The 27,992-nt window shown below is 43.4% G+C and overlaps 1 protein-coding gene across 2 annotated transcripts; it reads right to left on the bottom strand.

The window, feature by feature from the left end:
- Positions 1 to 505: 505 nt before the first annotated feature.
- LOC122758915 (Snf2-related CREBBP activator protein) lies at positions 506 to 27,836 on the bottom strand. Of its 2 annotated transcripts, none has more exons than XM_044013311.1 (33): positions 27,605 to 27,836; positions 25,493 to 25,569; positions 22,027 to 25,178; positions 20,764 to 21,018; positions 19,487 to 19,672; positions 19,168 to 19,308; positions 18,880 to 19,072; positions 17,988 to 18,157; positions 17,584 to 17,671; positions 17,356 to 17,445; positions 16,760 to 16,933; positions 16,398 to 16,633; positions 16,012 to 16,189; positions 15,775 to 15,911; positions 15,497 to 15,666; positions 14,738 to 15,067; positions 14,401 to 14,587; positions 14,108 to 14,277; positions 13,394 to 13,545; positions 13,001 to 13,213; positions 12,741 to 12,905; positions 12,492 to 12,638; positions 11,752 to 12,081; positions 10,690 to 10,853; positions 10,264 to 10,577; positions 9,954 to 10,156; positions 9,656 to 9,825; positions 9,287 to 9,483; positions 8,939 to 9,053; positions 8,375 to 8,500; positions 7,863 to 8,039; positions 7,058 to 7,141; positions 506 to 6,814 (listed from the first exon to the last, which is right to left on the bottom strand). In XM_044013311.1, exons 3-33 carry the CDS (start codon positions 24,937 to 24,939, stop codon positions 1,970 to 1,972), a joined length of 13,020 nt encoding a protein of 4,339 aa, XP_043869246.1. In that variant the 5' UTR covers positions 24,940 to 25,178; positions 25,493 to 25,569; positions 27,605 to 27,836; the 3' UTR covers positions 506 to 1,969. The 2 variants fall into 2 exon arrangements, with proteins under 2 accessions (XP_043869246.1, XP_043869247.1); XM_044013312.1 differs by having other exon boundaries at positions 12,022 to 12,081.
- Positions 27,837 to 27,992: the final 156 nt, after the last annotated feature.

The raw sequence follows: 27,992 nt of genomic DNA, 5'->3' as shown, positions 1-27,992 counted from the left end.
ATTTTTAAATGTTCAAAAAAACAAAAAGCATCTCATTCACCCTGTGAGAGCAGGAACAAGCACAATACACAGGTGTTCAACCTGGTGAGACACGGGAAGAGCCAGAGTTCACCCTTCAGCGGCCCGGGAACCTTCTAGCGCTGCAGATGATGTCAACCAGGGTCTGAAGACACAAGAAAGAAAAGAATATGGCCTAATTCCAGAGAATGGCAGTAATGTTTTTAGGAAATATGGCATTTCATTGCTCTGCAGATGACTCACTCTGACCAATCACTGTTAAAATGTCTTAAAGCTATTAAGGCATGGGTGGTGATTAATTTCTTGAGTTTTAATTATTTAAAAAAAAAGGAAGAAAATATTAAGTTAAACTGTTTTGTATATGTGGGGCACCTGACTGGGGTGTCGGTAAATAGTTTGTTTTTGCAGTTTTTAGATAAAAGTACCTAACAGACGCATTTCACCTGCAGTAGAAAAAACCCCCAAAAACTTTCAACACACTGAAAAATTGCAACACATTTTTGGTCTTTTTATTCAACTGTAATTGCCTTAATTAATTTTCAAGTAAAATAATGTGGAATTACAAGGGATCAAAAGGAATGCAACAAATTAAATGAGACAAATCAAAAGTAAGACCATCACCATGAACTACCCTCCCTCCAAATATAACTTTTGTAAAAATTAAATCAACAATTTACATCTGGAACTGCACCAGTAATTTTATTCACATATTCTGTCCAAGCGTTTTTTTTGTTTTGTTTTTTTTACATGGACAAAGAAATGAAGTGATGAGACAAACATTTAAGGTGAAAGTAAAACAATTTGATAGCACTGATACACAGGGTGCTCTTTTTAATGTTTGCAGGGGTTGTATTTTTTTTTGTTTGGCTTTTTTGTTTTTAATAAAGAAAGAAGCTCAACACCTCTGCTTCAGGTGCTTTACAAGGCAATCTGAGGTTCAAACCCATTTGGCCAAAGAGGCACTCTTTAATTTCAATAACATTTTCTTGCCCTTACACTATAAATACATGACAATAACCACCTTTGGGAAGATTTGGACTTTATCTCCAGGTGTCAAGTCTTCAAGATAATTTGCAACTTCAATTAGAAGAGATACATTATGATAGACCAGGAACCACTTAATTCACTGAAATTGATGTAAAAACAAATAACTAGACCACAATGTAACCAAAGGCCCAGGGCCCGATGTGCAAATGAGAAATGCAAGGCCTGATTAAAAAAAAAAGAAAAAAAAAGAATCAAATGAACAGAAGTTGACATGAAATAGGGCCCAAGCAAAGACAAGTTCCAGCATAGTGCAGCAACGATCACATCGACAGATCAGTTTCTCTTCCTAATACCCTGGAAGATATAATAAAATATGCATAACTTATCAACTGACTACAAAGAAACAATAGTCAGGACAGCTGACGAAACTTTCAAAACCAAACTTTCTAAAACCGCCAACTTACAATACAACTGGTCACTCAAATGTTTTTAATGACACACACAGGAGTTCATTTGATACCCCAGAGGGTGCTGTATAGTCCCATGTCAACCAAGATCTGAGTGTTCCAGTCTTAAATGATTACAGTACATAATGTGAACTAACAACTTGCCTTTATTATCTCCAGCCCCTTTCCTGTGGTGAATTCATCCACTATACCAACTTAACGTCCATTTACAAACGCACAATGATGGTGCCACATTTTTACTCTCAGTCCATCATCATCATTATCATCATCCCTGAGCCTTCCCCCAGCTGACAATAGCTGAGCTGGTAGGCAGACCAGCTCCAATTGGAAAGGGAGAGGGCCGAAGAGGCAGGGAGGTCCCTGGCTTGTGCAGCACTCAGATCCCTTGCGTTTCTTTTGAGTGCAGACAAAGCAGCAACCTTGAAGGCCATGACATGTTCTTGTATCGTGCTCTGCCACAACACTAGCGGCGATTTATTTTCCCTTTGGCACTCTGATCATGTCTTGTTGTTACGGTGTTGACTAAAAGAGGAGCGAGTGCTCGCGGCCGGTGACCTGGCCTGCACGGCGGCAAGTGCTGCAACACTGCGCAGCACCCTGTCCGGCGTGCCCTCAGTTCCCGAACTGCTAGTCACCTCCTGTGATAGCCTATGAGACCTCCTACTGTCCCTTTGGCCCTCCCGTTGATGACCCTGCTTGTCCTTTTTGTCTCTACGTTTTGCCCGATCAGAGCTGCGGTCCCTCTCGCGCTCGCTGCCAGAGGAAGCGGCTCGAGAGTGGGACCCTCTGTGCTCTGTGTTTTGAGAGCTGATGCTATGGGTACGTTGGCTGCTGTTGCTGCTACTGCGACTTCTGCTGCTGCGTCCGCCACCATCAGCCTCACCATCACTGCTTATGCTGCTGCAGGCACTGTGGCCCCTGGATGAAGACTGAGTCTCAGCCTCACCATCCTTTCCCCTCGACAACTTTCTACTCCCCCTCTCCTTTTCCTCAGGCTTAGACCTCTTGTACTCTAATTCCAGGGGTGGAACCAGAGACCCGGGACACTGCCTGGTGGAGCGGGAAGCCGCCCGACTTGACTGACTGGGCGTTGTTAAAGGTTTGTTGCCAGTGCCTTTATTATTCGTTACAGAGTTAATCTGAGGGGAGGCTGGTACACTGTTATTTTTAGGCTTTTGGTTCTTGTCAGAAGAGGAAGGCGACGTCCCAGCAGCCTTAGCCACAGAGTCCTTCCGAGGGGTGTGGCCAGGGGTGTCCACTCTGCCTTTCATTGCTAGAAGCTTGGCTGCTGCATTGAGTGCTGAGCATCTCTTTCCCAGGACTTCAGGCTCCGGAGGCAATGAGGGGGGGGCTCTGTTTAACTGAGGTTTACTATCTTGTGAAGAGTGAGATCCAGCAGACTTTCTTGTGATCCTAACAGAAGATGTATCACTGCCAGACTCTCCTCCTGTGGACGTGTTGGCATTGTTCTGTGCAGTTCTGTCTGAGCTGCATGAAGGTCTCTTTCCTGACCTGTTTCCCCTTTCCTTCTCCTGATCTTGTAACCTGCGCTTGGCCGAGCGTGTTAACCGATGCTCCTTCCTGCTCTTGGCATTGTCAGAGTCAGAGTCAGAAGACGAAGACCTGGAACGCCTTCCCTTAGAGGTAGTGGCACTGGGTTCCTGTTCACTGCCATCCTCTTTGTTTTCCTCACCTTTTTCCTCCGTCTCTTCATTCCCTCCATCAGAGGTGACATCCACACGCCTCTTCTTGGCAGGATGTCTGTTTTCATACGTCCTCTTGTGGTGAGCATGGCGAGTGAGGGTTGATGTAGAGGCCCCAGAAGATGGTGATGAAGAACAAGTGGAATCTTGACTACTCTGGCGACTAAGGGACTTTTTCTGTTTGGTAGGTTTCTGGTCTTCAGTAGTTTCTTCTGCTGCCTGTTGTATAGTTTCTTTTTTCTGGGAGGCGGCGTTATCTTCCCCTACTTCCTCACTAGCTGAGTCCAAATGTTTAGTCTCAGAGAAACTCTCCACCTTCCTCCTTTTTGGCTGAGACCTACTGATCTGCTGTTTTTCCCCCTCCTTGTTTGCCCCGTCCTTTGCCTCCACAGGATCTACTTCCATTTCAGCCATATCGGAGTCATGTTTAGATGTCAACACTTTCTGATTTGACTCTTCAAACTGCTTTTCAGATGAAACACTAGGAGGGGCAGATGCAGGTGCCTCGGGCAGGGCCTCGCACGTGGTTGATGTGAACACCTCAAGGGAAACGTCCTTGGATTCAAAGTTTATGACCTGGGGGGAAATAGCTGCAGAGGTTTGGAAGGTGGACACAGATGGAGTAGTTATGGTTGAAGCGTCTGTGGTTGCTGATACTAACACAGCAGCAGCTGTGGTTGTGGATATTAGGGCAGTGGTAACAGTGTTTGTGAAAGCAATAGTAACTGACATTTCCGGAGATGCAGTTGTGGTAACAGACTGTGGAACTTGTGTAGTATCTGTGGTAGTTGTTACGGAGAGTGGGATGTCAAAGGTATTTTCTGGAGGTGTACCGGTTGTAGCAGAAGTAGATTCTTTGCAAGAGATTGTTTCTGCAGGCATTGTTACGTTTACATGATCTGTTGAAGTTGATGAAGTTACGGCAACAATTTTTGCTTCTGTGGTGCCAACATCACTGATGGAAGTTGCAGGAGGAGGAGTCAAAATTGGACAATTTGCAGCAGGAGATAGTGCAGAGGATGTGACAGCCACTGGGGTTAGTTCTGGCTGCGTCTCTCCTTGCACTGCTTGAAGTGGTTTTGTAGTTGCCCTTTGTTGGCCTGGAGAAGACGACGCTGTACTTGCTGAGGACAGGTCAACTTCAGGGAGTGGTGGTGGTGGTGGAGAAGTATTGCCAAAATTGTCTTGACATGAAGTTGAAACTGCAGAAGCAATTATTGAGTTAAGTGGACTTGTTTGCACTGGATCTATTTGAGTTGTTGTGCTAACTGTTGTTGGGTTTGATGGACTTGCTGGTCCCGTTCTTACTGGACAAGCTTGGACTGTTGTCATTGTAGTTATAGATGTTGCTGTGAGTGGGGCAGACGTGGGTGGCTTTGATGAATCTGCAGCTGGACTTGATACACTGATAGCTGGTGCAGATGTTGGACCAGGTATTGTGGATGGCAGAGCAGTGACTTGCAAGGCTTTTGCCACAGTAACGACTGCTGGTGTAACACTTTCTTGTATTGTTTTAGGAACTATGGTAGTAGCAGTAGCAGCAGTTGGAACTGCTTTCACAGCTGTTACGGGTGGTACAATGGGTGGTATGGTAGCATCTGGTGTGGAAACGGTGGTTGTTTTGGCAGTGTCTGGTCCCATTGTCACAGCTGTAGAAGCTGCGGGTTTTGGCTCTACAGCAGGTGTTGAAGTTGCAGATGTTGGTTTCTCAACTGGTACAGATAATATGCCAGTGTTGTCGGGTGGCAGTGAACTTGTGGTAGTCTGGGTAGCAGTGGCTGGGATAGTAATGGATGTGGAAACAGTGGCAGATAATGAAGAGGAAACTTGAGCAGATGTTGAATCTGATTTTGGAACTGTAGCTAGATTGAGGGCTTGGTTTGAGCCTGAAGTGGAGGTAGTAACCGGGAGAGGTGGGCTCACCTGAGGTGTAGTTGCAGGTGGTGCTGAAGCTGACACCTGTGTGTCGTCTTGAATTTTTGTTGTGGAGGCTTGTGCTGCACTTGGAACAGTGGCCGTCACTGGTGGTGTAACCTGAAGCTTAGTGTCTATTTCTTCAGCTATGGTAGACTGGGAAGCCTGACCAGTGCTGACAAGAGCAGATGTACGGGTATCTGAATTATGTGTAGATGGTGCTATTGGCTCTTTGCTACCATCTGTTTTTGATAAACCAGATACATCAGTTGTGGTAATCTCATTTTTGGAGTTCTTTCCTTCACCAACAGTATCTAACATGGTTGTGGAGTCTTTTCGGGGACGACCCCTCTTACGTTTTGGGGAGAGAGAAGGGTTCACTTCCTCACTTGGCGAGTTGGGCTGTGGGGAGGAGGTCGCTGTGTTATCAAAGTCAGATAACACAAGGGTTGCCTTAGGGGGCCGGCCCCTCTTTCTTTTAAAAGGTGCCACAAGAGAATTTGCGGTGGACTCGGTCGAGGAGGAATCTTTTCTGGGAAGCGTGTCCGTTTTCTTGGACTGGTTTCCTCCCCGTCCTCTACCCAAATGCTGCTGCTCTCCCAACTGAGCAGCCATGCGATATTCCGTTTCCAACCTGCGCCGCACAGGAAGATTTCTCAGCACAGGCATGTCAGGAGAAAGATGAGGTGGGGAATATGGAGGATAACCTCTGACAGGCGGTGGGTGCACAGATGGATTTGGGGTGGGGTCTTGGTCCTGAGGGGATATAGTAACAGTCCCTTTAGTTTTGACGTCTGGATTTGGTGATGTACTGTCCTTGTTTGGTTCATCAACAAATCCAACAGTAGGCTCCTCCACTGTTGCCTCTTCTGAACCTCCAGCTCCAGTTCCACTTCCACGCCGCCTTCTCCTTTTTGGTTCCTTCTCCTCTACCACAGTAACAAGCCTCCCTGGAAGCTTCCGCAGGACTTTGGCTGATGGGGAGTCTTCAATGAGACCTCGCAGGACCTCATCATCTGCTGACTGACGCTTGCGAGGCGATCTGGAGCTAGTGGAGGGGGGAGACATGGCATTGTGGTCTTTGTTGTCATTATCTTTTTTCTGATGGTCCACATCACAGCTGGATTCTGGGGACGACTCTGACACCCTCCTCTCCTCCTCCCCCTCCTTTTCCTCCATGCCTGCTTTGGAGCTCTTAACATCAGTCTCGACAATACACAGTTGTTTCCCTCCAGGAGGAGAGACTGCTGGGGGGACATGTACAGGACTGGGATGGGAACGGTTTGGAGTCCTGGTTTTGGTGGTCTGGTTATCTCTGGCAGGTGATGAAGCTTTTGAAGATTTGACAAAGTCCTGGTGTTTAGTTGTTATGGAGGGTTTTAAATGTTCTGTGCGAGACGGGGTGGTAGACACAATACCAGTGTCTTTGGCAGGTCCTCGTCCTCTCAGACCAAGGCGGAGTCTTTCAGGCACTTCTTTAGGAGTGGTAGGCTCAGGCTCAGTTTCAGGTGAGGCCCCACGAAGCCGACCACTGGTCCTTGTAGAGGAGACAATCTTGTCTTTGTCCTTGGGTTTACGCCCCCGGCGAGCTGGAGCTGGCTGTGCAGGCTCCACAGAAGCCGGTGGTGATAAAAACTCATCATCGTCATCATCAGATGAAGCGTGAAGCTTGAGGCCCTCCTCCTTGGCTTGGTCCAGGCCCTTCCTGGCAGCCTCCACTTGCTCCTGTAACACAAAACAAATATTTATACTTGAGCAGGCTGTCCAATGTCATATCCATGAGAATATTATTTTTACATCCTATTAATCACACCCTTGAATACATGTGAGATAGGTAAACTGCATTTTATCAGAGGGCTTTATTCATATTGTATGGATGTAGCAGTGTTTTTTATTTAATAAGGCAGCATACCCTAAATCAAACACTTGAGCACATCAGACAATAAAAAGGTGAAAATGTGGCAGTACCTCAGCTTGCTTCAATTCTTCCTTGCAAACATCTTCTAAAGAGGCTTCCAGAAAGTTCATGGCATATCGTTCAATGGGAGTGAGCTAGAGGAAGGCAGAGAATATGGTATGTCAAAAGAACAAAAACAGAAACATAAAATTCAGATTTACATCAGAACCTTTAAAATGAGACATATTATACCCTATTTCTCCAAGTGAAAATAGTTCCCTGGTGCCCTAATGAACATGTCTGTGACATGCTTTGGTCAAAATACCATAAGGATGAAGCACCATAGCAGTTCAATAACCCTGCTAAACCCGCCCCTTTCAGAACGCTCGGTTTTGTGTATGGTCCCTTTACATGCAAATGAGACACAGGCAAACACACACCCACTTCTTCCAGGGGGTTTCTGATTTCTCGCTCAGCTCCTGTTCCCTCCGCTCCATTCCTGTCCCCCTCCCTCCACTAGTTCTCTGACAATATCAACATGGCAGCATGCCCAGAAAACAGCGAGAGTGCCGTCATAGGAAGAGACATCTGACACAAGGATCTAGCAGAACAGTGCCAAACTGTAAATCAGTTAAAAAGAGACATCACTGCTGATCGCCACTGCTGATCGCCACCGGCGAGTGGCGAGCTGCAGTCTGTGCTCCGGTCATGGAGGACATACTGAACAAATATTTTTAATTATGGTGGGGCCTCCAGAGTCCCAAATATAAGTATTAAAATGATTAAAAAGTTGATTTTGCACAATATGTCCCCTTAAAAAAAATTAAAAAAAAATAAAAAAAAATCCGGCTATTCTAGACCTTCACTATTACTCACCTGCTCGACCAGAGCTGCGATCTCCTGCTCAGCCTTCGAGAGCTCCTCCACCTCCTCTTGTTCCCCTCCATCATCTAGTGGTATGTTCTCATTGAACTCTGCCAGTTCTGCCACCTGCTCAGCTTTAGCCTGAGAGGCTGCTACAATGTCCTCCTCATCCTCAGCACGACACAGGGCCTAGAAAAATCACATCAACATTATTGGTTTGTATTGTGCCATAGCAGAAACTCATTCAAGACTGTTAATCCAGTTGGCCTGCCTGTGTCATAATAACCAAATATAAGTAGTGTAGTGCAATTTGCCTTGTGCTTACTTGCACTATGATGATAGTGTGCTCTAAGTTTCATCTGCAGTTGAGCCTGGCACACAAGTATATTCATTACAGTTCTTTCTCTCACTTGAGACCACCCAAATATATATTAATCATGTGGGTATATACAGTATATCTAAAATGTGCTGCAAAAAGCAAATTATCAACAGATCTAGGTCTATGTCACAGTGATGTATCTCACCTGTTCCAGAATGGTGGTGTTTTGTTTGTTTGCAGCTTCCTCTTCCTCAGCTTGGGGCACCGATAGCTCCACTGCCATCTCTCGTTTCTCTCCTTCATTCATATCAAACAGCTCTCGAATGGTTTGCTAAAAGGACCAAAATGTAAATGTGACACATTTTGCATGGGAAAATGGCTCAGTGTACTTGAAACAAAACAAAAATATAATAGAGACTTCATCTTCATCATGTCCTGATATCACAACATTCTCAAAACAACCTATTCTACCAATGGTGTCACTTATTCAGTGCATTTAATTTAATAGGTAGCCTTGTCACGCACATATGGTGAATGTAGGAGCCGTACTTTTTCACTTGAAATGGCTTCTGCTTTATGGATTCATTGTCACATGATAAATAGACCAGTTATTTAAGACAGCCACAAATTAAATCTTAAAAAGACAAATAAAAAGAAGCCTTCAGAGAAATGAACATGCTTGATTACATAATTATCTCACATGGTGGGCAGCTATTAGAATGAACAGTAAACTGTAGCTATCTACTGCTGTAAGTTCTTAAATCCTTACCTGTTTGAAGAAGGCAGTAGTGAAGTTTCCTCCTTCAATAGCCATATCTCCAAGCATCCTCTTCTGGTTGGCTTTCTTTAAAATGTTTTCCTCCACTGTGCGCTCACTGATCAGCCTAAAGAGGAACATTAATTAAAACATATTATTACCACAATTTACACATTTTCTTTACACTATCATCAAAATATTGGACCATGGGAAAATGTTCCTTAAGAATTCCCAGTCAGGAGGTTTCTTTAAATTAAATATACAAGATCTTGTTAAGTCTTTAAGTAAATTGTGGCATCCCGGCACAACTAAGCTTGTCACTACCCTTTCAGTAAATATACTTTTTTGTGGCACCCTCACCTATAGATGTGGACATCACGCGTCTGCCCAATACGATGACATCTGTCCTGTGCCTGGGCATCCATGGTAGGGTTCCAATCACTGTCATAGAAAACCACAGTGTCGGCTCCTGTCAGGTTCACCCCTACACCTCCACTGCGAGTTGACAAAATGAAGCAGAAGATGCGTCGATCTGCGTTGAAGCGCTCCATCAGGGCCTGGAGGAGAAGTTGGTGTATAGCGAATAAGCAACAGGGAGGAATGTCCTCAATTTCATTTTGCTAGTATTGTTTTTTTCCCCACCATATGAAAGCAATTGGTCCAAAAGTATAAAATGCAAATATCATCCCATTTTTAAATATGATAATGTAAAATACTGTCCCTACACACCTGTCTCTGCTCCACACGGGTGCTACCATCAAGGCGGAGGTAGATGTGTCCGTGGTAGTTAAGAAACTGCTCGAGCACATCTAACATTCGTGTCATCTGAGTGAAGATCAGCACCCTGTGGCCTCCTGTCTTCAACTTTCGCAGCAAAGTATGGAGAGTCTGAAGCTTGCCTGCACATGGGAGAGTACACACACATCTCAGGAAAACGTCACATGAATATGACTGACAACAGATATGAAAAGCAGCAAATCTGTCTTGACCACAATAGTTAATAGATTTAGGCATCTCGGCAACTTACCACAGTCATACTGAATGAGCCTCAGATCTGGAAACTGAGTCCTCATGCTACTTTGGATACGATGGAGATTGCGCGTGAGTGGAGCAACCTGACTTGATAGCATGGAGGAGAAGACTGACTGTTTGTGGCTCAAAGAGGGAGGAGGATGGCAGCAGTGCATGGAGATTGAAGGAGCCTCTACAGGGGGAATCACAAATGTGAACCTAAAATAAATCAAGAAGAATTACAAGTTAATCACAAATCTTTCCCCTTAGTTACAGCTCTTGTATCCTCAGTTGACATCATGTAAAAAAAAAACTCAAGTGATTACCTGTCTATAATATCAGAAAGTAGCTCCAGCCTCGCCTCAATGCTGTGGATGGCTTTTTTCACAGCACGACTCTGTGACCAGAAGTCATATTTGTTTTGGAACTGTGTGACAAGACAGCTTCTGTGACCTGACCGGCCCCATTCTGCCCGAGTAGATGGGGCAGCTGGAGAGGGACGAGGGCCTGGGAGGAAAGTCAGAAAGTCCAAAACCTCTTGGCCATACACAGGCTTGGCTCCACAGTGCTGCTCATTGACTCTAAAGATAAAGTCCAGCTGACTGTCATGCTGCTGTTTATAGGTCTCTGACAGCCACGGCTGTTGAGATAGAAGGTACAGGGCAGGTAAAGAAGTGGTTAAAACAGCAATGATGATGTTTTTAATTGATGTTTGGTTTTCATAAAGACAAAAAGAGGTGCAACTTGCTTACCATGTAAAAAGGGGAGCGAGGAGGTGGACGGGGTACTTTTCTGGGTGGTGGGAAGGTTTTTTCCCCTGCGCTGGCCCTCGACTTCATGACAACAGGTTTTTGACTGCCACTACTGTCACGTGGTGTTAAAGACTTTGATGCAGAGGATGAGGGGGTTGCCAGAGCTGAGGGGAGAGAGGAGAAAGCAAAGTAAACATTCCTGTTGGTAAATACATAGAAACATTTTCTACATTTTTTATTGGCTAATCTATAAATAGAATGTAGTTTTAGATTTTTTTACCGACAAATTGACCGACTGACTTTTTCTGTACTTTGCCTCCAGCACAAGTAAATTAAAGGAAAAATTAAAGTAATAGACAGGGTGATGTTGAGAGTCTATGGCCCCCTTTACACCTGGCATTAGAATGCATTTTCTGTGATCTGATAGCACTTCACCAGATGCATTTACACCTGGTAAATGCATCTTCGCACAGACGCGTTGGAGACTCATTATATTTACACTTCTGTTCAATGTGGACCACCTCCCGAAGTAGTTTGGCAGATAGGACAATAATTAATTCTTGATGTGACAAGTGGTCAGGTGCTCTCCAACTGCTATCAGTTCACAGAAAACAGTGTAAAGGGGGCCAATGTGTCAGATCCTTCCCTCACAGGTTGATGTCTTGCCTTACACATTTGTAAAATAGCAGAGGTATCCTTTAAATCTACCAAGGGACAGCATTCCTCTAATCCCCTACCCTGCTTTCCTGATCACACATCATTAAATAAATTAAATTACAAGAGAAAGATGATTGAAGGAAGTTAACCATATGGGACACCAAAGAGGAATGTATATTTTCAAACATGCCAGAAATTAAACTGCCACTATCTACAGTCCCAGCATGTTTCCTCTGACTTGACACAGTGCATACTCTAAAAGCAGATTACAAAAAGTGAAGTGGAAAGGCAGGTAACAAAAAAATAGCAAAAATCAGTTGCAATAAACGTCTGACCCAGTTCTGCCCATCATGCATGCATGCAGCCTTATAAATTGGCTGAAGAGAGAATAAAATATTCTCTCACCTGGCCTCTCTGTGCTCGATGAAGGGGCCTGCACTACTTTGAGAACAGGGCGAGGGGGTTGTGGCTGGTTCAGGGTTGAACTAGTGTTTCTGGGAGGAGCTATGGTGTAGTGGGCAGTAGCAGGACCAGGGGTGCGCTGGGCTATTTGCAGAGGAGCGCTGTTTCTGACGGGGGTTGTGTGGACGTGGGCATGCAATGTGGGGAGTGCCTGAGGAACAACACGGGGGGAAGGAGCCACTGCCAGGGTGGGCACAGGCCCACCCTCCTTGCCTGCTGAATGGCGCACAACGATCTTCACTACGCCGGGGCTGCTCACCATGGATGGGGGCACTGAAAAAATTTAAAACCATGTCAGCTTTGAATAGTAAACATAACTGAAATGGTTTAGAACTAATAAAACAGTAATCACATTGAATGATGAGATTTAAATTGTTTTTCTGACACAGGACATCATACCATATGTAATAATTACAAGAGCTGAATCATGAGGCTTCTTCAGTTCTTCAAAGATGTAAGAACAGAAAAACTATAACCTGGTTGACTGAAAATCTCCAGACATTTTATTTCTGCCTTCAGGGAAAAACATAATTTCTTAAACATTGTATTGGCAGTTCTTACATTAAGTTTAGCTTCTTAAAAACTAAAAGGACATACCTCAGTTAAAGGCATGAACATGTAATGGCCGATGTTTACTGACATAATGTGGAAAAGCAATGTAAAGAAGAGAAAGCATTGAAAACCTTGCGCAGGGTCATTATGAGGTAGGCGATTCACAGGGGGAGCAGTGGAGGAGGTGTTGGCAGTGGTGGGGCTCTGGACAGCCACCTGAGCAGGTTGACTGATAATGTGATGCTGCACCCCGGTGGACATCAGGTGCATTACATTTCCTAAAGGAGAGCGAGTCAGACCACAGGAACAATTTCAGTTTGTAACCTGTCATTTACAGTCATTTCAAACAATCCTTTACAAGAGATCAGATTTACACTCACCTTGAATAGGACGTGGAGTAGCTGCAGGGACTTGGTGGATCTGAGCTCCAGACAGAGTCAGCTTGTTGCCCTGAAGTTGAAAGGTGACGGGTTTACTGCCCTGACATGACGACACCGGTCGCCCTGCCAAGGAGGCAAGCTGAGCTATGCTCACTACCTCACCAGCTTAAAAAGGAAAAACAAGAAAAAGATAAGAACCATTTTTAAGAAGTCAGCAAGTAATACATGGGGAGGGGGGGGAATTAAAATGATATACTCACAAGGTAACCTGGCTTGCATATCTGGACTAAGCAAAACCCTTTGGGGCATGCTGGTGGGGTTAGGACTTGGATGGACAGGAATGCTGGCTGTGCAGGGTGTATTGGGAGGCCGTACAGTTAGTACTGGCTTGGGCACGCTGGACCTCACAGCAGTTTGAGCTGCAGGATGCATGGATGTGCGGGGAGGGGGGGCGGATGCAACAGTACACACCACTACAAAAACAAAAGAAATCATGAGTAAACATTAGTAAGAGAAAAGTGGTTTGGGAACATAATCACCAATGAGGTCTAATGGCGCTAATAGAATTATGGCTGGAAATCTCAAAACTACAGCAATACCCATAAGACAACAGCGTAAACTGCATCTTTTGTTTAGTTGTATCTACTGCTTGCCTTGTTGAACTACAGGAGCAGTTGCAGGACTTGAGGAAACTTCAGTGATTGGAAGTGGTCTGGGAGTCTGAGCTGCAGGGGGCACAGAGCAGGTAGGTTTGTTCATCAGCAGGAACTGTCTGTTATCACCCTTGGGCGGCGGCTGGAACATCCTGAAACAGACAGACAATATGTCAAAGATCAACAACAATATGAATTTAAGATTGCATACATATAGAAGTTCTGGAAATCTCACTAGCTTGAGAATCAAAAGTAAACCAACACATACGACTCTACCTCGACTAAGACGACAAAAAAAAAAAAAAATAGTTTCATAGTTTGTTCTACTTGAAGCTCTTACTTACTTCTAGCTCTTATTTGTACCCAAATGTTTAAATGCACTTTTGTAAGTCGCTTTGGATAAAAGCGTCTGCTAAATGACATGTAATAATAACATACACCCAACCCAGCAATAACTGATGTAAGTGAGGATAATAGAAGACTGAAGTGCACATGAGACGGAAATAGCAAACCATAGGTGTGTTTTGATTGACTGTCAGCTCTGTGTTAAGACACCTGATTTAAACTTCTCTGATTGGTTAGCAGAGATGTGCTCCCTGGAAACCTCTATGACAGTCAGACCAAATAATGGAGAAAGTTACACCTTCTGGTTACGTTTTATCAGAACTTGACTGCAAAACTGCAAAATTTAGAAGTATTAATTTGAATCTGTACCTGTTGACCTTCATGCGTACTGGTTTGGGTCTCGGAGGGGGTCCAGGAGAATCCATGATCTCCTGGATTAATTGGCGTGTGACCACGTGCCGTGGCAGGAAGACATCTGCCTGGTACCGGGACACACGGCTCTCTAAACCAACAAGGTCAAATGTTGACAGGTCGCAGCGCTGTGGAGAAAAATTGTAGTGTTTTTATTTTGCATTAATTCAATAGTGCTCAGGTTGAAATAATTTTTTCTCTCAATATTTTTAACCAAATCAAAGCTTTTGTGGTCTCCCTTAAATGCTCACCTTTAAAGGAGAGACCTCCAGGGCTTCGTGCACCAGAGAGGCTGTACGGAAAACAATGGGCTTCGTGATGAAGGGAGACTGGATGGGTCGAGGGTCAAACAGGTTGGGGTGGTTGCACACTTTGCGGAGTTGCATGAGGATATTGATCACAGACATGAAGTGACCGCTAGCCAGTGTTTCCCGCGTCCTGTGAATTACACACAAGGGGATGAAGAGACCTTGATGATAGTATCAACAATAACAGAAGTTATGATATGCTTATTATGTCAAACAAAAAAAGAAACTCATTTTGAACAGATCTTTGCTAAATTCTCTTCTTGAACACAACGTTACTTACGAGGCCTGTGCCATGAAGTCATCGTAGAGGAATCGTTGTCTCTTGGAGAGGCGACAGCGCACAACATGCTCATATTTTTTGGGCATCTGCTTCTCGACATCAATTTTGATCCTCCTGAGCAGAAAAGGCCTCAGCACCTTGTGAAGCCTTTTGACCAGGCCCTCGTTGTACTCCTGACTGCCCTCAATCATTCCTGTAAGTGGGTTGGAAAACCACTCTTTAAACTCACGGTGGGACTGGAAGACATGGGGCATGAGGAAGTGCATCAGAGACCACAGCTCCATCAAGCTGTTCTGCAGAGGGGTTCCAGTCAGCAACAGTCGCCGGTGGCTGAAATTGGGAGATGTCAGAGGAAAGGTTTTACTTTTTATCCTCAGGACTTAAGATGACAAAGGAGAACTGTAATCCAATCAGGACTTTTTCAATGAAATAGATTTCTAATTAAAAAAAATAATTAAACCTGAGCTGACTGACTTGCTGCCAACCTGAACACAACAACCTGTAAACATGAAAATGTGTCTGTTCGCAGAGCCATGAAACTTGCATAATTTGTCAACTTTTCAGGATGCTCACATTTTCTCATGTAATTCAAGTAATAAAAAGAAAAACAAACAGGCCTAACCCCCAAAAATAAATAAAACTGTTCCCATCAAAAATGCTGTAACAAAATGTGTTCCTTAATGATGGATGTTGACTCACAAGTAGTAGGAAAATAATTGTGCACACTTCTGAGAATACAAAATACCCAGCTTCACTGACCTGTTGAAGTTCAGCAGGCTCTGCCAGCGCTGCGACTTAAAGTTTTTGATGTTTTGGGCCTCATCTAGGATGAGGTAACGCCAAGACTTGCGTCGGAAGGCCTGATGATCCTGCAGCACCAGCTTGTACGAAGTGATGCACACGTGGAAAGCATTAGGCTTTGTCCAGCCCTGAGAAAAGAGAATAGTATGGTTATAATTACGTTATTGTAGTTCCCATACTGGAAACATGCAAACTGCAGAGAAAACCCTCTGCTGTAGAGCCATTGGAAAAATTACCTGTCTCTTTAGCTTCCTCTCCTTTTGGCTACCAAAGTAAGTGAGGATTTTGAACCCGGGACACCAGCGCTTCAGCTCCATCTCCCAGTTCAACATCACACTGGTGGGGACGATGATCAGATGAGGGCCCCAATTACCTAAACAGTAACAACCAAAGTAAAAATGTAAGTAAATGAAAGGAGAGAAAGTAAGGAAAAAGAACAATTAAAGTGCTGTATTTGGGAGTATGTATGTTACCTTTTTCACAGGCGAGGTGAGCAAGCAGAGCGATAGTCTGGATGGTCTTTCCCAAACCCATCTCATCAGCCAAGATGCCATTTAGCTTTTTCTCATACATGGTGACCAACCAGTCGAGTCCAATGTGCTGGTATTCTCGTAACGTGCCGTGCAGCAGGAATGGGATGGGGGTCTTGACCTTTTATTGGGCAGAAGATGAGAAATCTATGGTCCAGAACTACACAGGATTGTGTTTGTGAACTTGAACACACAAAACAGTCCTGCTTTATAAACTACCGATTTGGAGGGGTTTCCCTGCCACGACAATAAGGATCTGTTACATCTGCACTACACTCAAGAGATTTGCATCTATTTAGCCTCAATTATCACAAAGATTCATAACTGACCTTTGTAGTAGCCAGAGTGTAGCCTTTAGGCTGCAGGCTCTCCGCAGTGGCAGCAATATGGCTGATTTCTTTCTTTGGTCGTGAGCTAGAGGGTGGGCTGTTGTCTCCTTCCTTTAGCAAGAGCTCCATCCCTTCATCTCCACAGTCGTCATCATCATCCTCCTCCTCCTCTTCATCATCTTCCTTACTCTCTTCTTTCTCACTCTCATCCTCCTCTGCACTGTCTCCAGGTGAAACTAAGAGCAACACATTTGAAATTATTAGTTATTTTACTAATGAAAATGTCCAATGTCAAAACCATGCAAAATTAGATATTTCCCAATGAAAAGACGCCACAACTCTGGATTATCAAATTTTAATACCTGAGGAGGAAGTGTTGCTTTCCACATCACTTTCATCTTCCTCAGTCTCCACCTCGTCATCCCCAGATGCCTCAGAGTCAGAGCTCGCCTTAGAGGCAGAAGCTGATGTTGCCTCAACGTCTGAGGCATAAGCTCCTTTGTATTTCTCCAACAGCTCTTCAATACTCATGTCACCTACGTGGAGATTGGAGACATGTCAGGGTAGAAGAGAAGTAATAAAACAGTTCTGTATTTAAAAAATATTTTTAATAAACTTGACATGGAAAAGACTATGGAATTATTAATTAGCAATTAATGGTGTTGCCATTGAAGATCTGAACATATGATTGTAAAAGTTAAGTTGTTTCACTGTCTGTGAGCTTTTTAATGTGTCAAAATACATATACATTACTCTACATTAGAAGTAGACTTTATGTCTACTTCTAAGCCCATGCAGACTCTTCATACTCATTTAAATCACTATTGGGCAAAATTCTTTTGAAGGACAACACACTTCCAAGCATTGCACAAATGAACAAAAGGCCACCCAATACAAAAGCATATTTTATTTTACAGTGTGCACCAATAAAAAAATCCCCCCCAAAAAAATCACCAACCTTCTTTAGCTAGGTCATCTAGTTCTTCTGCATGATCTACAGTTCCCTCTACCTTCTCTTGGGCTGCTATTGTGTCCTCTTCATCCTCAGCTGTAAAAGAGAAGAAATTGTAAATGTACTTCAAAACATTTCAAGGCAAATACTGGTGGTCTTGCGGTGATTCATTTCCCAGATGGGAAAATTAACTATAATTTATGCTCTTCTATTCAGTGATAGGAGTAATCTTACCATCCTCTTCATTGGCAGCAAATTCACCGTCTTCCTCTTCCACTAATGAAGATGTTTCATCAGAGCCTTCTTCCTCTGAGCCCAAGTCCTATGTAGTGCAACGAGAGTAATTGCATGAAATGCAAACATATATTTAACAGCACAACTAATTGTTTATTAGATGTGTATATACTCATTGCTTATGTTCAACCCCAGTTCAATCTGAAATATACTGTATTTTATAACAAAAAAACAGACATTATCTATGTGTTAATTAGAACGTATATAATAGGTACAATATATAATACAGACTTAAGAGATGTGCCAGTATATACATTTTACTTGTGGCTAAACAGTGGGATAGCAATACTGATGAATCAGTAACAAATAACAATTTCCCAGTGCTGGCAGGTTTGTGGAGGTACCTGTGGCAGGTTGAGGGTGCTGAGTAACTGGTCCAGGGGCAGCATGCTCTCCTCCTTCAGCAGTTCAATCTCTCTCCGGTGGCTTTCAGCATCATTGCCCTCCTGCTGCTCCTCTACCTCTATCGTCTCCTCATCATCTTCCTCCTCACATGGTGGCTCAAAGTCTCTGTCTGCATTAAAAAGGAGTTGTTTGTGCTGTGCACTTACACTTCACATCTAAAATATGTCTCACATCTCCACCGATTGGGCTCATAACGTACCACACAAAAACTGTAAGGTTTTAAGCCACATATTCACAACATTTCAGGAGACACCGTTCTAGTGTCAGAGATTCTTGATGGCCATGGAGATTCAGTTTGCAATTCACCACCACATAACCGTCACATAATGAAGATGAAGGCTCAACTATGGACACAAAAATGACCCATGTCCTTCCTCTGCCTGAACAAGGCCTTAACCTGAAATGACTGCACACATCCATTCTTTAGGAATCATCTTCCATTGCTGACAATGGCAACAGACGAGTGTGACAAGTTTGACAAGTTTCTCAACTGTCGGTTGTTGAGAAAACCTAAAGTAGTCTTCAGGTGAACTGCAATGACAGATCTGATTTAACATCGTATCAGTCAAGCCAGAGTGCATTTGAGCTACGGTAAGCAGGTGAGATTTTCAGACGTGTGAGATTATGGTCGATTCTTTCAAAAGATACAACAACCTTGACAGTGAAAAAGAGCCCTTTGTCTTCATAATACCTCTGTGGCAGTCAAAGAAGATTCAGTCATTGGTGCTGTAGCTATGACAACGTCGCAGTATGAACCAATGAACCAGCTCTGAATGGATTTTCAGGACCGACACGTTGAGCTAATTTTATAAAAAAGCAAAGTCTCCTTACCATCCTCATCAGCAGGAGGCGGCAGAGATTTTTGGGGAGCCACTGGGACAGTTTCAGTAGGCCTTGTGGTTGCTAAGGATTTGCTGAGAAGGTCCGAGTATTTCTCCGTCTGGCCAACAATGAAGTCCAGCTGCAGGTCCAATGCCTTCTTCCTCTTTTCTTCCAATCTGGATTGCTGCTTGTATTGCACTACCTTTATGGTCAAAGACAACACCACTCTTAACACTTCATGCTCCTCTAAAAAAAATGACCAGGGTGTTTTTTAGTCAAATTTTTGTGGTTCTTTACCTTTTCAACACTGCTCCAGAACGCCCGCACTTCCTTTGCAATAGAAGAGGCAACTTTTCTAATTTTAGCGTGCTCGTCTCTCTTGGCTTTCTCTTCTTTTTGCCTCAGCTCCTCGTGGTGTCGCATCACCATTCGTACTACCTAAAAAACACAATAACAGATCCAATCTAGAACATAGACTGTATAGAACAAAAAATGAAATACATAGAACACATTCATCTTTTCAGGAAAGCTACCTATTTAAAAAAGTGGTGTTAAAGTAATTAGATTTAGATGCATGCTACTTAAGCTTATGTGACAAGTGAAGGGAAGCACTCACCTTCCTGGCCACCCCTCTCTTCCACCGCCTCTCTTGGGCAAAATCTGCAGAGAGCCACTGCATCTCCTCACACAAGTAATCCCAGTGAACCTTTGGCCGCACAGGTTCTGTCAAACGTGTGAGACGCTTCATTGACCAGAACCCTTCTCGCTTGAGTGCCTGGGTCCGATGCTCAATGTCGGCTTCCTGCAGGACACAAATGGAAAAAAAAAAGAAATCACTCAGTAAATCCTGCTCCCACATTATTTCACTTGTGATCTAGAAATAGAAATTACTTCATTCAAGACCACAGCTTTTAAATGCTCAACATTGTGTTGAATTGAATTAATAATCATGTCTATACATTGGGGTATAGCACAGAACTCCGATGGTGTACAGCTTTGCAAGGGAAAGTTTTGCATAACAACTTAGAACTTGTATCCACAGTTTATTTCATTTTATAATACATGCACCTGTGTCCCTTTTCCATTTTCCCCTGTGCTGCAGCAGACATCCTGCTCTCCATTGCTAGAGAATAATAATTATAATATTAATGATATTAATATTAAGCTGCCCTTGTGATGTGATGATTCTACTTGACATGCTTCTGAGTGCATTAAGTTACATTTTCTTTTAAAAAAGCAGCATATTCTCCAGAATGACATCATGGTTGCAATGGTCACAAGTCGACTTCACCCCTGGCTGATTGTACTCAATTCCATTGTAAGTCGCTTTGGATAAAAGCGCTAAATTACATGTAATGTAATACAATTGTCAAAGGAAATCGAACTGGCAATTCTTTTGACAATTATTTGTTTCAATAATTTTACAACAAAAAGTACAAAATGGCTAACATTTGAAAATTGGCTGCGGTCATTTTACTGAAGACAGTAATCCTACAGGCATACGTGAATGGCTTAGCACAGTGAACTAAAAATAGTGCCTCGCTATCACTTTACTGAATCAAGAATTATTTTTGTATTGAAAAATCAATCCCAAACCAATTGTGACAGCATTAATCAGAAACCAAGAAGTTTAATCTCCCTGTGGCAAGCAAATGTTGTCAGAGATATGTTTTATATGATTTAAAGTTCAGTCTCCTACAGCAACCCAATCAAGGCATGAGGCAAACAAAGTGTGACTGAAAGTCTTTTGTGCCACCTCAGATCAACTGAAGAACAAAAACGTCATATGGATTCATTATTTAAACACTGTTCTTTTAAACTCAAGCAGCCACCTTGCTTTCCCATTACTGGCAAAAAATAAGTTGTACAAACTGTATTTCAAGGCTCACTCACGTGTTTAGCCAGCTCTGCCATGTCTGTGTGACGCTCCCCACGGGGTCGCTGAGGAGTGGTCTGATCAGAGGGCGAGCTGTAGCCACCAAGAGCGGAAGGAGAAACAAATTTGCCGTGAGGATCCCGGAGAGGTGAAGACTTCTCCCGCCGTGTGGTCCAGTCACCGCTGGGTAAGGGCCCAGGGTAGGAAGAGGAGGTGGAGGGTGAGACAGGAGAAGAATTCAAGGTAACCCTGTCTGCAATCCATTGCTGTACCTAAAGGCCAGGGGACAAGTATGAAAAGGAAATAGGTCAATAACAGAAACTGGCTGAGGTTTACATGCTGCTCTTAAATGTAACAGAAACCACATGCAGTCTGCTTTTAATGCAGAATTATGAAATGTGAAAATAGCTGAGGTCAAAGACAGATTATTTAGTCACAATATGGCACTAACTGTGATGGTGCCTGACTAGGAGGTGCTTGTGAATGTCTTGTTTAAGGGAACTTCCCTGGGTGTCTCACAACCACCACTTACCTTAAGGAACAATGCCTTCTTGTCTGTCCTGCTCTGTCCATGCTGGAAAACACACATGGCTTAGCATGCGGCCAAATAAACTCACTGAAGAACACTGTTCACACGATTTTCATAAAATAATATGGACTACATGCAGAGGGATAGGTATAATACCAGAGTGATGACATATTTAAACAAGTAAAACATGCCAGCATAACTCATGTGAATCACTGAAAAACAATGACATGATGGTATAATGACATAATAGCAAATAATGCAATTTTGTCCTCAGCAAATGCAGATTTCAAGTCTACTGCTGTTTTTCGAAACGTTATCATAAAAATTATATACTAAAACTACAACACAAGCACAACTACAAAATTAGAAAAATAAGAAATTGTGTTAATCAAAAAACTGTGTAACCATGTAACATCAGCTTTCTTGAAGGGTTAGAGGAGCTACATTAAGGAATAGCTTTTAGAATGATAAAGCTAATAAAATCCCCAGATAATGATTTTGTATTTGTAAACACTGTTTTTGCTTCATTGATGCTTTTGTTTAGGGAAGTTTGGGGGGAAATGTACAAGGCTTGATGCTTCATTCTACCACATTGTATTGTATATATTTTTACATATACATCTAATGTTTCCCACCTCTAGACCTGACAAAAATACTACAAGATTATTTTCCCCATTATAACCACTCTGTACCTCCCTTACTCTATGATTTAAATCAGTTTAATACAACATCCCATTCCTCATGAAAATACCTTGTGTTGAGAGCTGGGAGAAGCAATTTCTGCTTTGTCTTCATCAGGGTCTTCTTCACTGCCTTCCTCTGGACTGCTTATCTGTCCAGAAGCAACCTCCTGAGCCTCAGTTTCTCCCATTGCGTCGTCCTGGTCCATGTCCTCACTCTCATCTTCCGCATAGAGGGAGTCAGTTTGGCTGATTGGGTCATGAGGACTGGTGGACGTTGAATCTTCCCTCTCCATTGATGTTTTGAGGATGTCATGGGTGTGGAGGATTCTAGGTGGGGTGTCTTTAGTAGGTGTGACACAATCTTGGGACCCAGCTTCACTTGTTGAAGTTTCAGTGACAATTAAAGCCTCTTTGTCAGATGTAGTTATCATGGTCTGGTCAGGCTGAAATATGACATTACTGCTCAGAATGACCTGCTGCACATCCACAGCTTCTTCCAGCACAGAGGCCTTACTGACGGAGCACTGTGTCTGATCTTGCTGGCTGCTAAAAATGCCTGACGAACACAAAGAGTCTGCTGCTGAGACAATTTGGGGAAGGCACTTCTCAGATACTGTGCCAGAGCAAGAAGCATTGGCCAGCTTACTGGCCACATTTTGTTGCTTGGACACCTGTGCCAAAAGGGAGGGTGGAGTTTTCAAGATAGGACTTCCACCCAGTTTGAGAAGGAGCGGATTAGAATTTTTTATAATAGAGACAGGAGTGCTGCAGTGAGCCGCTGGTTTGGTTCCTGTGGACATGGCAACATTCTGGTCATTCTGTGATGGAGTCTCTGTCAAAGCAAGGGTTTCTTTGGTCCTTTCATGTGAAGAGACAAATGCCTCAAGCTTTGTGGCACTTACAATATTTATTCCTGGGGTCTGTACACAAGTAGGTGGATTTTCAAAATGAGGAACATGTACTGAAACAGCAACAGATGATTGTGTCCCTGTGACCTCCCCAGTTACTACTGGGGATATGAGAGTTAATGAACCAGCTGTTGCTTCTACTTCCTGTTTTGGGGGAGCTGTGTGAATTTCAGCAGAATCACTCAACTCTGTTTGGTCTGACACTGCAGCATTGACCTGTGAGCAAGTTGTCTCAATTTGCCCACTGGTGTCTGTCTGTTCAACAGTGAACGAGTCAGATGTAACAGCAGCTATTTCAACTAAACAAACCTCACTTGAGTTTGCCACTTGAACAGCTTGGTTAGCATCTAATAGTAAATGCTGTCTGACAGCAGCCGCTCTCATGTTTTGTATGGACAAAGTATGGGAATTATCTATTTGATTTGCATCATTTGATGAAGGCAAATGCTGCTGGGTAATTATGACAGTGTCACTATCACTGATTGTGTGAATAGATGGTCCAAGGTGCACCTCCAAGTCCTGTTTCACCGTATACTCAGAGTTTTCTAGTAACGCATTGAATAGGTTCACTTCATATCCTGGAGAGTGAGGTATCTGTGTGGTGTTACTGGCACACACCGTTTCCTCAGCAACCTCTTCCACCAGGCTGCAAAACTCATACACTTCCACCGGCTGTGAGTCCAACTCCACATGTGCCTGAACCCTCTCTTCATACAGCTTTGGTTCAGAAGTTAGTTCGTTAACAATGGCAGCTTCACACAGACTGCCATCCTCTTGTTGTAAGAGGTAACTCTGATTCAGGTGCATTTCAGACCAGTCCTCACTGATATGCCCTCCCTCTTGGACAACCACAATTTGTTGGGCTTCAGGGAGTTCAGCAACCAGGGGTGTCTCTGTTGTGGGGATTTGATCAGAGGGGTGAGATGTTTCTGCGTCAACAACCTGCCCTTCCTGCAGAGAGACAACTATGCCTGTGTCAAACAGGGAAGGGGAAGCAGAGAGCTTTGAGGAACTATCCAGTGTGGAAGAACATTTGGGCAGCATTGTGAAGTCAGATGAGATTGCCATGTCAGTTTCTTCTTCCCTTGTGCTTCTATCCACCTGCTCTCCTACAATGGGATCACAGCCCTTATCGACATTGCCGTCCCCTCCGTTAGATGTGTTGCTGGAGACTGAGCTTGTTTTTGTGTATAATCCATCAAGCATTTCTCTTTCATTTGAGGTCTCAAGTATTTCAGTTGATGGAAGTTGTGTTTCTTTGTGAGAAGTTTCAAGAGGTCCTTTAACATGCTCCACTGTATCAACTGATTCCACAGAGTTGGCTCTCTGTATTTCTCTGGCGTCATCGGAGAGCTTCTTGGTGATATCAGGTTGCGTTTTTGACTGGTCTGTTTGCTTAATCTCACACCTGTCAAAAGAGGGTAAAGGGAGTGGAGATGGTTTTGAGTCTTTTTGACTATCAGCTTGCCACGCAGCACCAGATGGAGATAAGTGGCCGTCCTGATTTGCATGGGCCAGTGAATTCCTGTCAGACTGCTCCACAGCCTCATGTTCTGTGTTAATTCTAACACCCGATTGTGGGACAGAAGATGAGGAGGCAGTAAAACAGATTTGAGATGATGGTTTTGGGACAATATTTCCACCCGTTTCCTCCTCTTTTCCAACAAGTTCCATGTTTGTCCCAGTCTCTGGTTTATATTCCAAACTGGCAGACTCTTTCTCCTTTGTCCTTGCATTAGCCACAAGCCCAGCACCTTCTTTATGTGGCTGAATCTGGTTTGTGTCACTACATGAGTGGCTTTTCTCTTTTTCAGTTTTTGACCCAGAATGCAACTCTTGCACTGTGCTGTCGATCTGTGTGGCTGTGGCAAGAAGAGGACAAAGGGGAGCTGGAAGCCTTTGCAACTCTGCAGAGGAGCTACAATCCTCTGTAAGGGCTGACGGAAAAGATCTTGCAACTCCAACAACTCCAGAAATGCTTTCCTCAGCTGGGACTTCTTTTGAGACACTGTCCTTAGTACCACTGCTGATGGGGACAATCTTGGGCATTGGCGATGGAAGGATGTTCTCCATGCCGAAGAATGCGGAGTTGTTGCTCTCTGGCAATGGCACAGTGGATGGATTGGGGAACAGAGGGTCTGGGTGGGGGGCAGCTCCGACCGGCTGCGGGGCATGCTGAGGCGACTCCCCAGCCACATTCTGTGCAGCCTGGGGGTTGCCACCCAGCAAATCCACAGCCGGAGAGGCTTGCTGCCGCACCGCCTCCTCCCCAGAGCGTCCTTCCTCTGTGCTTCCCCTGCTACACACTGCACCTGGTGATGAAGATCAACAACAAAGTGTCTAAACAAAAAATATATAACAAATAAATGAACACTTTTTAAGTTAAGAAAGACAGTCATGAGGGTGTTGCTGTGTGCTGCAACTTTACTACAAAAACAGGATGTTGTATTCAACTTGCTGCCCACCAGCCAAGCAACTCCCTATTTTACTAAAGGCGAAAGACCAAACACAAACAATTTTCTCAGTCAAAATAATGAGAGATTATCAAAGTTATTAAAGAAAGAAAAGCCATAAGCAATGACACGTTATATTCCGAAATGACTACATGAAAGCAACAACTTCTCACCTGTCTGTGGTGTGAGACACAGATCTTCTGTGCTTTCTACTTCCAGGATGCTGAAATTAAGGTCCCCTCCACATATTCTACAGGAGCAAAAAAAATAGACAGCTTAGAGATGGAAATACTGTCAGCTTTAACCACACAACAATTAAAAAACCTAAGTGACAACATTTTCGATCACTGGATCTTTCATGTAAAAGGGTCAAATATTTAAAATAGCCTTTTACATCAGTACGATTATGATGAACAACTTTCACAACTTTCATCGCCAATGTCTTTTTTCCAAATTAAGGAAATCATTCAGGAAACAATCAAGATTCGATTTCATTAAATCCACACTGGTGAAATTCACAGACATTTGTTTATCCATGATCAGAATAATCATTGGTTGCAGTCCTGAACTCCCAAATGAACACAGTAAAACTCTGCTTTGAAAACTTCAGTTATAATCTTAATATAGTAGTATTCCAGGGACTTGAATACACAATAATTACTTTTAGTGATAATTTCATACATGTATCACACTTAGAACTCTTGATCCAACGTTGTACGTTTGCAATCAATTAACTACAACTACAATGCATTTCATAAGATGTGTAATTTGTAAACAAAATATCGCAATACATGAGACTTTGAGCTTTATATTAGCCACCACTCACAGAGCCATGCTAGTCAACTTGTGCTAGGACTACAGCAGCTGATTCTGGCCCAATTTAAGTGGGTTATCTTGCAGCTGTAATAAAAAAAATACTAAATTAAGCTGCATTAATCGGTAGCCAGCTCCAAGTTGCATTTGCTGCAGTCGCCCACTGGAAGGTGGTGTGAATTCTGCAACATGCGCTCTTTGAGCTAAAAGCCGGTGACCAGACGCGCGGGACCCTGGTCTTTCATTTAATGCTCTCATTCATGTAAATTCTGTCCATGGTTGCTACATAAAGCCCTCGTGAACTTGTAGACAGTTGTTTATGTTAACAAAAAACACCTTTCTTCAATGGTTGTATACTGTCACTGAGTGGATGAAATTTGAATCGACTTTTCATTCCCATCTTAGTGGCGACTGAATCGTTTTTCCTTGTAACAATAATAATAATAATAATAATAACAACAACAGATATGTGGTATACGGCTAACGTTTCCCTCCTGCGTACTTTCCCCCTGGACTATTATCCTGTAAGGTTGGTGTAAGGTTTTAGTTTTGATTATGGTAAGGAGCGGGACAGGTAACTGTCTATGTATTAGGATACAATTTTGTTAGTACCAAGCAATGCACTGATCCACTATCTAAATACAGCAATATATCGTAGTTTAGGTTTATAATACAAGGAAGGCGCTACTCAATGGGGGGTAGATTTAAATAAAACACCGGTTTAGCTAGTGTGGTTAGCTAGCTCACGTTAGCGCACGCACAATAACACTGCTTGGGTGGCACTGCTGCTGCTAACTAGCAAGCTAGAAGAGTTAGTAGGGTGCGTTCATTTTATGCGCAAGCGCCACATCCCACCATCGGTTATGTAATGCTCCAGCATGTAAAGGAGCCCGTTCATTTATGCTGATACACACGACATGTTAGTTCACGGGGGAAAGAACAAAAAAACGAAAAGTCGCATTAAAACCCACTTCTGCATGCATTGGAGGGGGACAATCACTCGTGACGTCATTGCGTGGGGTCAAATCTCTTAGCAAAATTAATTGTTTTTATAAAATATTCACTTTCAAGCCCTAAAAACAATAAGATTCGATCCAAACATACAAAAAGCAAAAACAATATTATTAACTTTCATAGAAATTTTGCAATGATTACACGGGGTATTTAAGGGGACCCGCACTGTCCCACAAACAATGGCTCCTTGAAAGCGACAATGAGAAAATGATGGTGCATTCATAATACATAAAGTACATACACTTTGGATTAACGTTGCGGATATCCGTTTCGTATGACTACCGTCTCGATTTAGTTCACTGTTACCAAATTTCAACACAGACCGTTTAAACTGCAACACCAGGCGAAAGGGAGTGCGATTGTGTCCTATCGTTTATCGGAGGCCCCCCTCAAATCCCCCTCTTACTTCCTCCTTGCCCCCCTCCCTCTCTAGGCCGCCATCTTAAGTTCCCACCTACCTGAAATTTCCGACCAATTTTCTTTTACTAAATTCTCGTTGAAGGAGTCGTCATCCACGTAAAATCACACTCAATCCGTATTGCCAGTAATCCAAACTGTCTCCCGGTACCCAACGAGGTACCACTAGGTCTGTGGGAAGAAGTTAAAATACGGACCGGGAGAGACTGGGTTTCGGCGCAGAATGTAGCGGTCGCGGGGAGGAGACTTTACGCAGCGAAATGGTGGAGGAGCGCTGCTGCTGACAAAGTACTGAGCACCGGAAGATCTCGCGAGATATGGGCAAGCGCGCCACTTAAAATGTTGACATTTGTGGACGTCTGTACGTTATTTGCACGTTTGTGATTGTTAAAACGAGAATAAAAGTACATTTACTAATCTGACATAGCT

The sequence above is a fragment of the Solea senegalensis genome, linkage group LG18, assembly GCF_019176455.1.
Source record: "Solea senegalensis isolate Sse05_10M linkage group LG18, IFAPA_SoseM_1, whole genome shotgun sequence".
NCBI lineage: Eukaryota > Metazoa > Chordata > Actinopteri > Pleuronectiformes > Soleidae > Solea > Solea senegalensis.
This window is presented reverse-complemented; position numbering and strand designations above follow the sequence as displayed.

What these genes read in the sequence shown, in the direction of transcription:
- LOC122758915 (XM_044013311.1), bottom strand. Translation starts at nt 24,939, where the DNA reads ATGGAGAACATCCTTCCATCGCCAATGCCCAAGATTGTCCCCATCAGC. An exon ending in CTCCCAGCTCTCAACACAAG is followed by an intron (nt 21,019 to 22,026) that starts GTATTTTCATGA and finishes CCTGGCCTTTAG; the next exon opens with GTACAGCAATGGATTGCAGA. An exon ending in CTACTGCCTTCTTCAAACAG is followed by an intron (nt 8,501 to 8,938) that starts GTAAGGATTTAA and finishes TGGTCCTTTTAG; the next exon opens with CAAACCATTCGAGAGCTGTT.